Raw genomic sequence first — 16,418 nt, 5'->3', positions numbered from 1 at the left:
ACTTTTCAGAAACCTATAACCTCCAGATGGGTCCCTGGTCCAGGTAAGTCCTGAAAGCTAGCCCAACCTCTCCAGAACATCAGACAGTTCCATCTCCCTACTCCATACTAGTGACAGACCCTTCCAATATGAAAAATTTAGAATCGCCATAGCCCAAATACCCCTAAAGAGAGGGATGGAAAGATCAAAGGTGATGATGGACTTATCCAGAGAAGATGGGATTTAACAAATGAATATGAATGTTGAATCATTAAATTGATATCTCTTTAAGTCTCCGGTATTTTAGAGCAGCTATAAGTAAAATCTAAACTTGTGACATAGTAACCCATGTCAAACTCTGAAATATATTCTACAACTAATTGTGGTGCTGTGCTATGAAATTTATAGCTTTTTTGTATATATATTGTTTTTCACAAAAAAAGAAGGAAAAAAAGTCAATTGTGATGATAATATATTTAAGCCCTCTAGCCTCTTATATTCTGGAGCAGTTAGAAGGAAAAATATGAGGGGATCGTATGGTAGCCAATGATAAACTCTGGGATCTGTCCTGTAGCTACTTGCTGAAGAGTGCTTTGAAAACTATGGCTTTTTTATTTCTTTGCTTTGTATATACATTATACTATACAATAAAAAAAGTCTTAAAAAATGGGTATAATGTTATTCCTCACAAGCTATTTGTGAAGATGAAATGGAACTTTGTGTCTACCCTTGACCCTGGAAAGGTGTGGGGACTCAGGAAACATTAGTTCTTGCCCACAGTGGTCTGGCAGCTCTTGGTTCAAAGAAATGAGATGCAAGTGAGAAGTCTGGGACATGACCTTGGTACATGACTTTGTGTTGCACAAAGGGCACTGGCTTGGGGGTCACATCTGGGTCAAGTCTACTTTGGTGGCCTTTAGTCAGGAGGCTTAACTTTTCTGACTCTACAGACTGTCCTTTATGAAAGGAAGAACTGGTTTGTCTACTTTATAGGGATACAATAAGGACACAGTGAGATTGTGGATCTGGACCTACCTTGGAAACTCTATGGGAAAGACAGGTGTTATTATTTTAACCATTGAATCTTGGGATTCAATTCAACCCTCATTGGTCTAGGAAGAACACCTGTGTCATCTGACCCTCAACCAATCTCCCTGCCCTTCCCCCTACAGTCTATTCTCCACTCAGCTGCCAGAGGGATCCTGGAAGACATCACCTGAATCATGCCCCTCCTCTTCTCAAAGATTCCTATTGGCACCTATCTCACTCCGAGTGGAAAGTCTGAAGTCTAATAGGGTTTCCAAGGACCCTCATGATCTGCCCACACGCGTGTCCTCTCTGACCTCACCTAATAACGCAACTTCTGTGGCTCTTGCTGCACATGCCACACTAGCCTCCTTGCTGTTTCCCAGACACTTTACGTATTCTCCAGCCTCAGGGTCTTTGTGTGGAAAGAGCTTCCCCAGAGAGCGCCCTCCTCCACTTTCTTTAGGTTTCTGAGCAAATGTCGATTTATTGGATAACTTTCCCCTGACTACCCCATAATAAACTAGCATGGCCTCCCTTATTCCCCTCTAGTTCTGTCACCTTTAATCACTCGGCAACATATATTTATGTATTCAATTTTTTATTTGCTGTCTCACTCTGGAATGTAAGCTCATGACAAAACGGATCTGGACAGTTCAATTGCCATATTCCTCGTGACTGGTTCACAGCTGGTGCTCACTATTTGCTGAGTGAATAAAATGATGAATGAATAAATGAGTCATAGAGAGAATAAAGTCTCCTATAGGAAGACCCAGATGGGATAATTCAACTTCCAACATTTAAATGTCCACAGGACTTTGACCTAGGCCGAACTACATTGAAAACAGTTGTCACACTTTATAGTTAATTACACTACTTTTGATTTGTGTTGAAATATGCAGTTTACAAAGACTTTTATAAAAGTTTTCTTACCTGATTCTTAAAACTACCTATTTTATAGGTAATGCCCAGACAGACATCTTTAGATGCTTGCTAATCACTGTCTCAAATCTCTCTTTCCCTAAAAATATACATGTATAAATTATATTTGTTTATCATATATAATTATATTTCTATTTCATGAAATATTCATTTCATTGCATATTTTAAGTAATTATATATAATCTATAAATATGTACAATATATTTATTTATAGTATATAAATATAAATACCAAATGTGCATATATCCATATGTTTTAATACAAATAAATGTATATATATATATTTCCACTGTATAGACTATATATATATTTTTTTTAATTTTTTGTCTGTATACGTATATATTTTCACTTTTGAAAATCCCTCTGGCAGTTCTAAAGCCAGGTGCCTCACTCCAGGCACTCCTGCACCATGGCAGTTCATTGCAATATTCCAGGTTCTGAGCAGCCACACAATAGTGCCAGAGGAGCCTTTCTTCCCATTTCTTGGCAAGCTGCCGGGGAAGCTTTTATAAAATTCAGGTCCTGGGAATAATGAGGTTAAAAGCCCACATGCTACCAAGTTGAAGAATTTTGGAAAGGAATAAAACATACAATACAGCCTGGGGAACTCAAACAGAATTTTTCAGAGGCTGCCCACTCTGCTCCAATGAGCTCCATGGTCCTGCTTTTATGGATGGTAGATAGTACCTCTCAGTTTTATCTTTGAGATGTCCCTTCATTTAGAGTCTCTTTCTTTGGCTGACTGCCATCCTGCTTATCTTATCAAGGTGATTACTGAATTTATGTTTACAGTAGTGGCTGCCTGTGAAGATATTTTGTTTTTCAAGATCACAGTAAGCTCATTCCTAAACATTTAACTCAAGTTCCCACCTCACAACACCTTCAAAAAAAAACCTCTAACAAACTATCAATCTGCTGCACTCAGGAAGGACATCATGTTTGGTTCAGGAAAACATGTATCTTGATTTTGAAAAAGAGTCTCCAATTAAATGAAATACTAGTTTAGTTCAGTTTTGATGAGGAGACTTATTTTGATATATATATGTATATATATATATATATATATTTTTTTTTTTTTGCAGGGACAGCACTGGGAAATGGACCCAGGTCTCTGGCATGGCAGGCGAGAATTCTGCCACTGGGCCACCATCGCACTGCCCCATTTATATTATTTTTGATCAATAATTTTTATTGTAGGCTTAGCCTCTTTCTTTAGATTTGCTAAATTTTGGTTGAAAAGGAAATAAACTGGTTTGTAGCTAAGTAGATAATATTTATGGCTAGTTCATGAATTCATTTATTATAGGCATGGAAAGAATCTTAGAGACCATCCAATTTAATCTTCCTTTTTAAAAGATGAGGCATCTCAAATCAGTGAGATTATGTGATTTATAAAGCTAGACTAGGAGAAAAGTTTCTTTACTTCCAACCCCAGCTTTCAATGATAGGAAGGGAGATAAAAAATGACTAGGATGCAGCATAAAATTGATGAATTGCATGAGAGGGTTTCCAGAAGATGTGCCATCACGAAGTGAACCTTCAGATGTTGAGGGAATCAGAAGTCTTCATGGAAGTGGTACTATCTAAGGGTATTCTTGAAAGAGAGAAATGATTGGGGTACACAGGTATGGAGTAAAAGTTGGCACAGATGGTGAGATAATAGTAGCACGAGCCAATCCATGAGCCATGGAAGCACTGGGCATGACCATGGGGGAGTGAGCAATGTGCACAGGCTGGAATGGAGGGTGTGAAAAAGGATTTCATGGAAACTAAGACAGAAATGGTGTATTGTGGTCAGATCACGGGGGTCTACCTTAACAACCAGGCAAGGAGTAAGACTGTTATTCAACAGGGAAAGGACAATATGGCTTGACCATATTGAAATTGGAGTCTCTTCAGTTAATTCCATTTTCGTTTGGCTTTCATGAAAATGCTCTTTATTACCACTTCCTCCCATTACTGGGGTGATATCTCTGCCTTGTTTAGTATGTGAGATAGCCAAATCAACAAAGACCAACTACTGACTTCCAAGTTTGTTAATAACAATGACAAGAACAATAACAATAGGATTTCTTTAGTGCTTACTCTTCTCAGCAGAGCATACCCATGAGGACTTAATATGTATTAATCAGTAATCTTCCCAATCACCCCATTTTTACTGTTGAGGAAATCTGAATCACCATACTATAACTCCCTAAAACTGGCTTAGAGTATTAACCAATGGCAACTTTGCTGGAAACTTTTAGAGGTCAAGATGACTATTTAGGACTCTGACACCCTTTGTTCACTTAACTACAATATCATAAAGTACAAAGATAAAAAATGCCTTGTTCTTGCCTTTATAAAAGCTCAGAATGAATTGAGAGAAAAGAACCTGGAAATTTGCAAATACTCAATTGCAAAACCTAGCCATGCTCTGCCTCCTTGTGCTCAAGAGGCAGACTCCTCCAGGGCAAAACACTTAGGTGGCTGGGGGTGGGTGGGGAAGGTCTTATTGGATGATGTTTGGACTGCGGCTTGAGGAATGAGAAGTCCAAGAGAGTTGGGATGAGTAGGGAATAGCACCTCAAGTCAGAGAGGTACCCACATATCCCAGTATGTGCAGGCATGAGTGTTTGGGAAAATGCAAGGGGTTCAGTAGGAGCTTACACAGGAAAGGGTACAGTTTGAGCCTGGGAAGGGGAAGCTCACAGAGCGTCTTATATGCTTGGCTAAGGAACTTGAAGTTTTCCTGTAGAGTTTTGGGGAGGTCATTGGAGATTTGTCCTGAGGAGTTCAACTTGTAGCTTGAGAAAAAAATCTCTGTGGAGTTTGGTTATGTGGAGGGTGGTTTTAGGGGTTGACATAGGTGTAAGGAAACTGCTTAGTGAGGCAAGCATCTATGCAGGGAGAGGGGATAAATTTAAGTACTGAGAAAGCAGAAGCAGCTGGTGGTTTATAAGATCTTAGGAGAGATTAGGAAGAGAGCTAAGGATGACAGCCATGCTTCCAGTTTGAGGGCCCTTTTGGAACAATTTCATTTGCAATTTGCCAAAGAGACAATAGTTATAACGTTTTATATTTTGATGATTGGTTAGATCCAATATATTCCATTAATGTGGAAATACATTCTTAATGGATAACAGGTAGTTATAGTACTTTTCAATGACTTGAAAACAACTTTCAAGATGGGCATTTACTGCATTGTAGGGAAGGGACAGGCAGTTTAAAATCCTGCAGGGAAATTTAGCTCTAGACGAGCATATGAGATTTCCAAAGTCAGATTTACTGCCACTGAGAACATGGCTACTATCAGTAGCCTGCTGTAAAAATCAAGGAGAAAGAGGCATACGTGAAGTCAATTCTGACAGACCTCTGGCATCTCTCTGCAGCAACACTGTTTCCAGATTCCCTCAGAAATGGGGGGAACTTTTCAGAGGTATTCCTGATAAATCTCTGCTAATGACCTGTTGGGTCTTCCAAGACCACTTAGCTGAAAACTCCCTCCCCAATGTCTGGGATTCTGTGTTCTTCACTTGGTAAGCTACTGTTGCCCCTTGTTTCAGTTTCTACAAATACCAGATCTCAGGGGGTCCTCGAGAGAAACATAAGGAAGCTGCACAAATATACCTGGAACCTGGAAATTACTCAGGTGGATAAAAAGAAAGGCCAGTAAGTCTTCATTCATGGTTAGTCAAGCAAGACCCACTCACACGGGCTAGAACTCGAAGAATTTCTATCCCAGAGAGCCAAAGTGGTTTTTGTTTTTTTTTTTTTTTTAAAGTTCAAAAAGACCCCAAAAACAGGGCCTGGTTACTGTGCAGTCTAAGGGTACATGATAGAGATAGAGATTCTAAAAGAAATCATTTTCTATAACTGAGTGAAGGAAATGAAATTTAGAAACTAGGCCCTCCACACTCAGAATCTTTGAATGTGAGCGAACACTGTCCCTCAATATTTTTTTTTTAACTCGAAGAGGAAACACATTGAGAAAAACTGTGAATGTCCCAAATCACAAAGTTTTGCAACTAGTTTCCACCACATCACAATGCTTTCTCTTTCCAGAATTCCTTGGAGGAAAAATGTAAGAAAACCTGCTGGTTTCCTGTTTCTTTGTGCCAACGGCTGCTCATGACTAACTGAACATACGGTTGCTATGGTTTTGTCCTGAAGCCAACTGAAGGAGGGGGAGCAACGGGTCGCTTTCCAGAAAGGAAAATAATCTACACAAAAGGACTGACTATCATCTGAAATATTTTCAGATGTCAGCTTTCGAAAGAGAGCACAAATTCAGAGAGCTGAATTTTTACCTCGGGTTTTGTTGGAAAGTATCATTTACCTCAGATGCTTGTAAATCCCAAACTCTGCATATTTGCCTGTCAAAGTGGTTTTTACTTCTCGACCTCTCACCAAGAATCCCTGAGGTTGCAGTGCATGCTGTCCACTTCTTTAACTCCCTGATGTGTCTCACACATCTCAGCCTCTCACATGGTCGCCGTTTGACTGGGCAGCGGATGCAAAAGGGCCATAAAGACCATTAGTCCAGTAGGATTACGTCTGGCGCCAAAGTGTGAGACTGGGCTTTAATTCTTCCTGCCTCAGGGAGGTTGTCAAGCAAAGCAGCCATGCTGGGATTTCCTTCGATTTTTACAAGGAAAAAGACTTGCCTCAGTGGGCCTTGCTCTTGCTGCAATGGAGAATTTTGCTTAAGAAAAAATACAAAATTAATCCAGGGCTGGGGCGAGGAGGGTGAAACAGGAGGCGGCAACTTCGCCATGATGAATTTCCCAGTGTCTGTGAAATGGCAAAGGCTTCCACGCCGAGCCTGCGGCTGGATGCTTTTTTACAGTGCAGGGTGGGTGCAGTGAGGAGGGCAGCACCCAAACACACAGGGGGCCCTGGTGGCGTGGACAGCTCTCGGGCACTGCGGCACCCTAACGAATGGAAATAAGGGCCATTTCCAAACTCAGTGTGTTTGAGTGTGAAATTTGGTTCTCATCCATCTATGATTAGAAATTTCCTCCCATTACCTATGGTTGCTCTGCAATAAGTGTGAGGGTTTTGGAGAGGAAAGACACTTAAAAATTATACTAAACTGAACTACCAGGCAAAAGGTGGCTGTCGTTCCTCTAAGAAGTTGGCGTTTATTTAATGAACGGGATTCTCCTGGCCTCCAGGGTCCCGGATCACGTAGAGACTCAGCCTGCCACCATCCACCTTCTATCTCCAGGTCTAGCTGGTGGCAGCCACCAGCTTGCTGCTTTGGTGTGGCGCTCACAAAGACCCCACCGATGGGGTGTCCATCCATTTACCTGATACATCCAGGTGCTCCAGGTTGGGGCAGAGGGACACCACATCGAAGACGGCCTCGTTGGAGATGTTGTAGCAGCCGGAGACCTCCAGCCGCCGCAGCTCCGGGCAGCACTGGGCGATGGTGTAAAGCCCACGGTCCGTGAGGCGCCTGCAGCCACTGACAGTCACCGTTTCCAGCATGAGACAGACATTGGGCGTGTCCTGGCAGAGTCTGCGAGTCAGCACCTTGAGCGCGCGGTCCACGTTGATGGTCTCGCCCGTGAGGCGGATAGTCCTCCAGAGCCGGGGGTCCCAGGCCAGGTTGTACCAGCGGCGGCACACGCGGGCGCAGCGGCACAGCTGGTTGGTGGGGAGGAAGGAGAAGACCTGGAGCATGGAGTGGTCCGGGAGCCGGTCTATGCTGGCCTGCTCCTTCTGGGGTCTGGAGGCGAGCCGGATGAGCGGGTGGGTGAGGCGGGTGGGGGGCGGGGAGTGGACCAAAGCCACCGTCTCCCCGGTGATGGAGGACGAGGAGGTGGATGAGCCCCTTCCATTCTGAAATCCAGGCACATTGGGTGGACAGATCAGGGCTGGGCTGGGCGTGCTCAGTGTGCGCATGCTCAGGTCGGAGTCTGGCAAAGGACAGAGAATAAGGGTTAGCGCGAGCCCAGCAGAGCCCTGGGAAGGGAGGGAGCGTGGGGTGCTCAGAGAAGACCTCCATTCCACTGACCACCACCCACTCAGAGAAGACCTCCATTCCACTGACCGCCACCCACTCAGAGAAGACCTCCATTCCACTGACCACCACCCTCTCAGAGAAGACCTCCATTCCACTGACCGCCACCCACTCAGAGAAGACCTCCATTCCACTGACCACCACCCACTCAGAGAAGACCTCCATTCCACTGACCGCCACCCTCTCAGAGAAGACCTCCATTCCACTGACCACCACCCAAGGTAGATTCCTGCTGAAAGCGCTGCCAGGGGGTAGAAGCACAGCTCAAGTTCTACTCATTCCAGAAAGTGGCTCATCCTCAGTTATTTCCACATCTGGGATTGGCAAACTTTTCCATGCCAGGCCAGATGCTAAATGCATTATTTAGCCAAATGCATTATTCCAAGAATCTCTGGTATGTAAACGGTAAACACGGGGGGCTGGCTGTTTAGATAAAGCTTGGTTTGTGGAATCAGGCCAGTTGGATTTGGCTCTTGGGCCATAGTTCGCTGACCTCTGATCTACTTTAATGGGGAATCCTCTAAAGGGCACAACTTCCAAGTTTCATTATTTCTGTTTTGGGGAGAAACCTTATATATTATGTACACAAACTGATTCATTTTCCTAATTATATTTTGGTTAGGTGTAAGGTTATGTTTCATTTGTAAATGAGGGTAATGGAGTGTCAGAAGAAGAGACCACGGAGTGGGTGCAAGGAATATTTGCCATTGCTTTCCCTCACTTGCCCCAGCACCCAGTCCCCCTTCAGTTGCTCACAATGCTCCAGAGCCTCTGCTGGTCCAGGTGCCCAAGGTGCTGGCCCGTAACCCTGCTCACTCTCTCAGACCAGGCACTAACGTGGTTGTTGGGGACCAGATTATGTCCCCCACAAAAGGCATGTCAGGTCCGAACCTCTGGCCCTAGGGGTGTGGACCCACTGTATTTAATGGGTCCTATTTTACTGTGGCCCAACTGAGTCAGCTGGGGCTTTAATCTGAATTAGTGGAATCCTGTATAGACAGAATGAAAATCAGAGAGAGAGAAAGAGGAGGAAAAAAAACAACAAACAGCAGAGAGAAAGAACGTTATGGGCATCAACCTAAAGGTGGAAGTCAGTGGAACCCAGGGGAGAAAGACAAGATGCCCCCATGTGCATTGCCATGTGAGGGAAAAGCCAAGGAACCCCAAAGATTGTTGACCTGCCAGACAATAACAACCCTGGGAGGAAGCAAGCTCTCTAGCTTCAGAAACTATGAGCCAATGAATTCCTGTTGTTGAACCAATCCTTTGTACAGTATTTGTTTCAGCAGCTGAGAAACTAATACAATGTTATTTCCAGGCCTTGAATATCTGTGAAGACACTTATTTTTGTTTTTTAGCAACAATGCAAATCATATTCTGTTCACTGGAAATGAAGATTGCCTGATGAGGACACAAGTGGTTTTAAGTATAGGAAGGAGTAAGGATTCTTTATATATATATATATAATAGGAATATATATATATATTCCTATTTAAATATAAGTTAGGAAGGAATTTAGTCTCTTCTTATATAAATATATTTTGTATACTTTAAATGTAAATGTATGAGAGAGAGAAAGATTTTATTTCCAAACTATGACTTTCTTCATCTATAGAATAGGTGAATTGGGCTAGATGATTTCTAAGGTCATTTCCAGCTCCAACTCCAATTATTACTCTAAAACTTAAATAAAATTTCTATCCTTGCATCCTTTACCACATTTTGTACCTGGAATTTAGACTCATAACACTTTTTTGAAGACTTCAGGCCAGCATCTTATACTCAAAACCAAATACTTTAAGACTGCTGCAGATACATTAGGATATGTGAGTGTATATTATCTATTATATTTTACAAATCAGTAGAAACTGAGCCTCAACAATGCATTAGGTTAACAGTGTGGCTTATTCTAAACTATAGATGCAAAAGGGAAAATGTAGGAATAAGTATCTTTTTCCAATTCTGGCTAAAACTTTTTCCCCATAAACCACCTATGCTAAGTCCTTACCTTAGGGGATTCAAACTAAGTCATCCATTAATTGTAAACTGAAAGGATCATCAACTCAATTCATGGTGACACACCAATGAATGATAGTGAGAAGGAAAAGGAGAACATAAGAAGATTTCAAAATAAAATGCTAATAAATAAGATAGCACAACCTAAGAAATGTGGCTGGGAACTTCTGTGGCTTCCATCCTTTTGAAGGGCAATTATGAAGCACATTCTTTAAAATTTCTCAGAGGGTCCCCAGCATGCTAGAAGCTACAATTGCCCACAACCTTTACCAGCTCAAGAATCTACATTCCACTGAATTTTCCCATTCTCTAACTTATTCCCCCTGCTGCCTTACACCTAGATGGTTGAGTTTTCCTATAAACTACCTATGCTAAGGATCTGCCTTCAGGGGATCCAAACTAAGTCGTCCATTAATTGTAAATAAAAATTGTCATTTTGTTGGAAGAGTAGAAGAACCAATGGCTCCACCAGCATGTTCTAGCCACCCCATGCTAGAAGTTCTCAGGATTGAGTCCAGGTAGCAGGGTTGGACAACTGCCCAAGGCTAAGTGGACAGTGTCTCAGGATCTCAGAGGGCATTTCAGATAAATTATGAGAGATAGCAAGATATTTCCTGCTCTGGTCTCTCACTGTCCTATTTTGAGAAAATCCCCACCCTCATCTCAATCACTCTCTTTTCATATCACCCCTTTATTCCCAGGTATAATCTCGTTTAGTTGTTTTGGCATCTTTTTCCTCTGAATTCACTTGATGAGGGCAAGAAAATTGTTCATTTTGTTCGTCCAAGAATTGCTAGAATGTAGAATTATGCCTGCAGATTCTCGATAATTATTTTTTAAAGGACTGAGAGAATGAATGAATGTGTGAATGATGGTGTAGCTTCTTCCTCTCAACTGAAAACATGAAAGAAGCGAGTTATTATGAGAAGAGGGTCACTCAAGACACAGTCGAACCCACTGTGGGACTAGAACTCTGCAGTGTATTTCAGCTCATGCCACCCTAACATTGCTGGGCATATTATGAAGACCTAATGTTCTCAGAACAAGCATAGTCAACATGGAGAAGGAATTTGAAGAAGATAAGGCATGCAGAAAAAATTGAAGAGAATATAAGATAGAATCATTGGAATGTCCTCAAAAGTAAGATGGGACAAATAGGCAGAGGACTGTTACCTCAGCTCAGACTGAAACACAAATGAAAAAACTATATTATAGCAGGCATCACCTTAGAAAAATAACTTATAAAATCTGTATATGCAAAAATAGTGTATTAGTGAATTATATCTTTCATAATAGCTAATGTTTATTTACAAGCTTATTTTTCTATAGCTAGAACACTAATCTTCAAATAGATGATACAGCAAATTCTCGTAAGTACCGTAGGTTGTAGGTCAACTTTTGTGATTCCCAGGATGACTGTGAAAATTACATGAGTTACTGTGTAGAGAGTTTGTCACATGGTGAGTGCTCAGTCCATGTTGACTATTAAAATTATTACTTGTGGCTGTGTTCCAGCCCATCTGAATTATTTTCCATTTTCTGAAAATGGCCTACACGTGTCCCACACTTTGCTCATGGAGTTTCTTGGGATTATTTTCCTTCCACTCCCTGATTTCTGCCTCAGGAAATGCAAACACCTTTTGTGGATGAATGCTAAGGCCACCTTTTCTAAGAACATTTTGCTATTGTCTTTGAGATGTGATCCTTTCCTTTTGGAAACCCCCATCCTTTGTTAGACAGGTATTTGTGAATTTATCTTTCCCTTATGTGGTTGATGGTGCTGTTTTTCTCACTTCTGCATCCCTCCCTAATCCCCACATCTTTTGTCATGCGACTTTGCAGCTCTCTCTAGAGGTAGCGCATATTTCTGCTGTTTAGTGATGTTGGGCTTGGCTGTGTGGCTTGCCTTGGCCAAAGGAATGTCAGGGGATGTGATGACAGCAAAGGCATAAATTTATTTGCGCAGTTGGGCTCACCCTCTCGTGCTTCTCCTGGGGCCGTGAGAAGAACACGCTAGGCCAGCCCACTGGTCTTGAGCGAATGCCAGACACCTGGAGCAGACCTGGCCCCAAACTGCAGCTGACAGCCAAGCTCAGCCAAGCCCAGCTTGGATCAAACAATGCCCAGGTGAAGCACAGATGTGTGGGAGAGAAGAACATATTCGTTAAAGCCTCTGAGTTTGGGGGTGATTTGTGACACAGCATAACCGTGGCAATAGGTGGCCAATATGCCTACTGTTAAGCTACGAGCTCCTTGGAGACAAGGGCTGTATCTTTGTCTTACTTGTGTCCTGACAACATCTGACATGATTTAGAGTACATAATAGGTACAACATCAAGGTCTTGAATCAGATGGAAATACATGTTTAAAAAATAATTTATAGCGTGGCATGTACTTTTCTATTCCAGGTGGTATACATACTGCATTTTACATCATTCATAAGAAAATTAATATGGTTTTTTCTCTTTCATAATCAGCTAAAATAAAAGTTAAATGTAAAGGGCAGGCCACGCTGGCTCAGCAGGTAAGAATGCTTGCCTGCCAAGCCCGAGGACCCGGGTTCGACTCCTGGTGCCTGCCCATGTAAAAAAATAAAATAAATAAATAAATAAAAAAAAAGTTAAATGTAAACCAACTGATTTCACGACTGCCTGCCAAGCTACTATTATGTGCCCTTGGAGAACTGTCTTTGAAGTTGGTGTAGGTTCTTAGGAAGGTGAACTGCTTATTTCTGGCCAGGAGGGAAGGGCAATTTTAGGCTCCCTGTTCTGACATTTTAGCAGCTGTGAGGGCTCTAAATTCTCTCTCCTCCCTGCCTTCATCCTGCAAAGGAAAACATTTAATAGCACTCTGTGGACACACCCCTCAGAATTAGACCCTGAGGAATGAAATATACTAACTGCCTGTGTGGCGGGGGTGGAGGGATAGGAGATTGGATTTTCCAAACCTGCCCCTTAACTAATTCACTTTGCTCACTTCCAACACTGATGGAGATAAGGCAAATACATTCAGATTGCTTATTGCGGCTGTGCCTTTAGTTAAGCTTTTCCTTTTTCTTTCTGTCTTGGTCTTGGCTAAGAAACATACCTGAGTGGTGAAAGGATACACACTCAGAAAAAAAACTGCGGCCTCGCACATCTGTGAGAAAGATTTTGCCTTGGGGAGGATTCGGGAACTTCGTCATAGCTTTTTTCACCCTCCGATCTCTATTTCGGAATTGTGCTGGCAGGTTAGCAACAGGATTCTCAGCAGTAAATCAAAATCGCGCTTCACTGCTCACAGAAGTGGGGGGTGAGAGGATGAAGCTTGGTGAGTCTGGGAGGTTTCTGCCTGGAAAACTGGATCTTCTTTGCCAGAGCATACATCAGGACTGTTTCCTCCCTTCTTATTCTATAGTGGGTCAAGAATCCTTGGAGAACAGTTTGTCTTACTTGAATAAATAGCATCCATTAATGAAAAATAATAAAACATAATGATGAGTAACAACCAGAAATAAATGGCCTAAAAATGTCAGAAAAAATCTTTTCCTGATACTTTCCACAAATATACACAAATTCACATACATATACACACTCCCATTTACATAACAAATTTATGGGCATATATTTGTTTGTTTTTGCTTAATTTGGAAATAAATTTTATCATGGATTAAAGTAAATCTATCTCGCTCTTTGATACTAAGAGCCATTTACTGCCACTACATATGATTTATAAGAACAGAAGATGTTCACGTAGAACCAAAATCTGAATATCTACATACCAGGAATATACAGTATGGCTTCAAATTCAAAGCAAGTACCATTTCCACCTCTAGAGTAGTATATTTTATTTGCATAAAGGAATACAGAAAGACCAGCACACGTTTTGTACTCCTTTTTTCCCCTGTGTCCCTTTCAGAGGCCCGACAGCTCAATGGATGCTGGCAATAGCTGACGATTTTTCTACTAGAACCTAGAAACAAGGACCCTTATGGCCTGATACCTGTATACACACTCAGAGATAAGAAAACAAAAGACAAATATGAAGATGATAGAGTTAGGAGAAAACTTGAATTTTCCTCCTGGCCTTATGACATCACAATCCAAACAGCAGAACAAAGAAACCTTACTGATTATTAAAAGATACTTTATTTGAACTTAATATATGGACTTACAATATTTTGTGGTTATGAACATATTTTCATACCTTAATATCCTTTCTGAGTAAATTTATATCTATGTGATCATATAGGCAACGTCAGTCTCTTTATCTCTTTAGTAGGTGATATGTATTGGGCTAAAATACAATTTAGAGGAACTCTGAGAGGATATTATTCCTATTTCTATACATTGTACATTTTTGTATACATTTATACATTTATGTAAATATTATCCAGTAGATATCATTGTTCTTTTTATTTCCCCTAGGCAAGATGGTGGGGTCTATGGACAGCATACAGAAGGAGTCTATACTACCAGAGAAAATATGACTTGTAAAATGGGTCAAAGGAGAGAGAGGATTGTGGGAAGATGGCCAAGGAAGAAGCTACAGTAATCAGTTTCCCCACCAAAACCACATGGACTGGCAGGCACTGTATGAATCAACTATTTTGAAACTCAAGAGACTAGTGGAACTCTATGAAGCATCCAAGGAAGAACTGGAGGAAGAGGATGGTAAATTGTGGTTAATATAAGTGAATTTCATCCTCTGTTGCAGTGGCTATCCTTTCCCTATCCCCCAGTGATATTGCAGGCAGCAGCTGGGTCTACATCCTGGGTTTCTGATGCAGGTTGCTGGTGCCAGGGTGGGCTATAAGGACTAAGCCTCCAAAACCTGGGGGTGGAGGCAGGGTGGAGTGGTCTGATTGCTGATCATTGCTTTTGATCAGCTACTTCAAACTGCTGAGGGCTAGCTCTCAGACCCACCACTGTTCCAACCTTCTTCAGGCAAAAGGGACAGAAGAGTCTAAAGAGGAAGTGCCTAGTTTTCTTTCTCTTTTCTCTTCCATTCCCCATTTGGGAGCAAAACTAGTTTAAAAAATCACACATTGATGGCCTCAACAACATCAAAACCCAGAAATCCTGGAGTAGTGAGAGAACTAGATTTCCAGAGTTATTACAATATAATATTCAGAATGCTCAGGTCTCAACAAAAAATTATAAAACACACAAAGAAACAGGAAAGTATGGTATGGTCCATTCCCAGGAAACAAAAAATTTGCCAGAAACCATCCCTGAGGAAGCTCATATACTGGAAGTATCAAAGATTTTAAGTCAGGTGTCTTTAAATGTGTTCAATGAGCTAAAGGAATCCATATATAAAGAATTAAATGAAATGAGGGAAATGATTTTGACACAAAATAAAGGGATAGGAATTATGAAAAGGAATCAAACAAACTTTGAAGCTGCAAAATACAATAATTGAAATAAAAATTCACTTCATGGATTCAACAGCAGATGTGAACAGGCAGAAGAAAGTATCAGCAAACTTGAAGAAAAGACAGTTTCAATTTTCCAGTGTGAGGAGCAGAAAAAAATAATGAAGAAAAATGAATAGAGCCTGAGGGACTCATGGGACACAATCAAATGTACCAACATATGCTTCATTGGAGTTCCAGAGGGACAAGAAAGAGAGAAAGGGGCAAAAAAAGTATTTGAAGACAGAATGGCTGAAAAATTCCTAAATCTGAAGAAAGGCATGAATATATACATCCCGGAAACTAATTCCAAGTATCACAGACTAAGGGATCAATACCAAGACACATTATAGAAAAACTGTCAAAATCCAAAGACAAAGAGAGGATTTTGAAGCTGCAAGAGAGATATGACTTGTCACGTAAAAAGGATCCCCAATTAGTGCATCAAGCGCCCTAAAATTCTGGGACATTCTTTTGGTGGTTGAAAGTGGGAACCATGGTGAAGAAGCACAGAGTAGGTCCTCTAAAAGTCTTGCTTTCCTGCTGATTCTGTGATATCCACATTGCGATTAGGAGCAGATATCACCCACCGAGCATTCATGGCAAGAAACAATGCAAAGCATTATGCACAAAATGCTCTTGTTTTTTTTCAGTTGGAGAAAAAAAGTGTTTGCCGAATTATCAGGAAAAGGAATGCTCAAACTCTTAAGGGAGAAATCCATTTTCATAAAAGTTCCAGAACTACATAGGACAGGTGGCTTTTTAATACACCAAGACAACCATTTTCCCAGCAGACATTCTAAGAGCAAACATTTTTTCAAGAGTAAGTATATGGATCCATAATGGGATGTGTTAAAAGTAGGCACAATAAATACTCTGTAGTGGGTTGGATGGATATATGGTGGAATGGATGGATAAGTGGAGGAAAATAGGGTAAAAATTATGAAATTTGCAAAAAGGGCAGTCCTGGTTCGTTTCAAACAAAAGTATTGGAAGAGAGGTTGTCTATTATAAAATATGTGAAAGAAAGATAGAGATGAAAACAATGCAAGG

The 16,418-nt window shown here is 41.3% G+C and overlaps 1 protein-coding gene across 2 annotated transcripts in view; it reads right to left on the bottom strand.

Annotated features, from left to right (window-relative positions):
• Nucleotides 1–16,418, bottom strand: part of FBXL7 (F-box and leucine rich repeat protein 7) — a 449,123-nt gene that overhangs the window by 3,863 nt on the left and 428,842 nt on the right. For both annotated transcript variants that reach the window (XM_077116874.1, XM_077116875.1), the window contains exon 3: nt 7,239–7,850. In XM_077116874.1, the coding sequence (XP_076972989.1) occupies nt 7,239–7,850 (612 nt within the window). The remainder of the gene's footprint in view (nt 1–7,238; nt 7,851–16,418) is intronic.

Source organism: Tamandua tetradactyla, chromosome 9 (genome assembly GCF_023851605.1).
Source record: "Tamandua tetradactyla isolate mTamTet1 chromosome 9, mTamTet1.pri, whole genome shotgun sequence".
NCBI lineage: Eukaryota > Metazoa > Chordata > Mammalia > Pilosa > Myrmecophagidae > Tamandua > Tamandua tetradactyla.
Note: the sequence above shows the minus strand (reverse complement) of the source record. Positions and strands in the feature narration are given on the sequence as shown.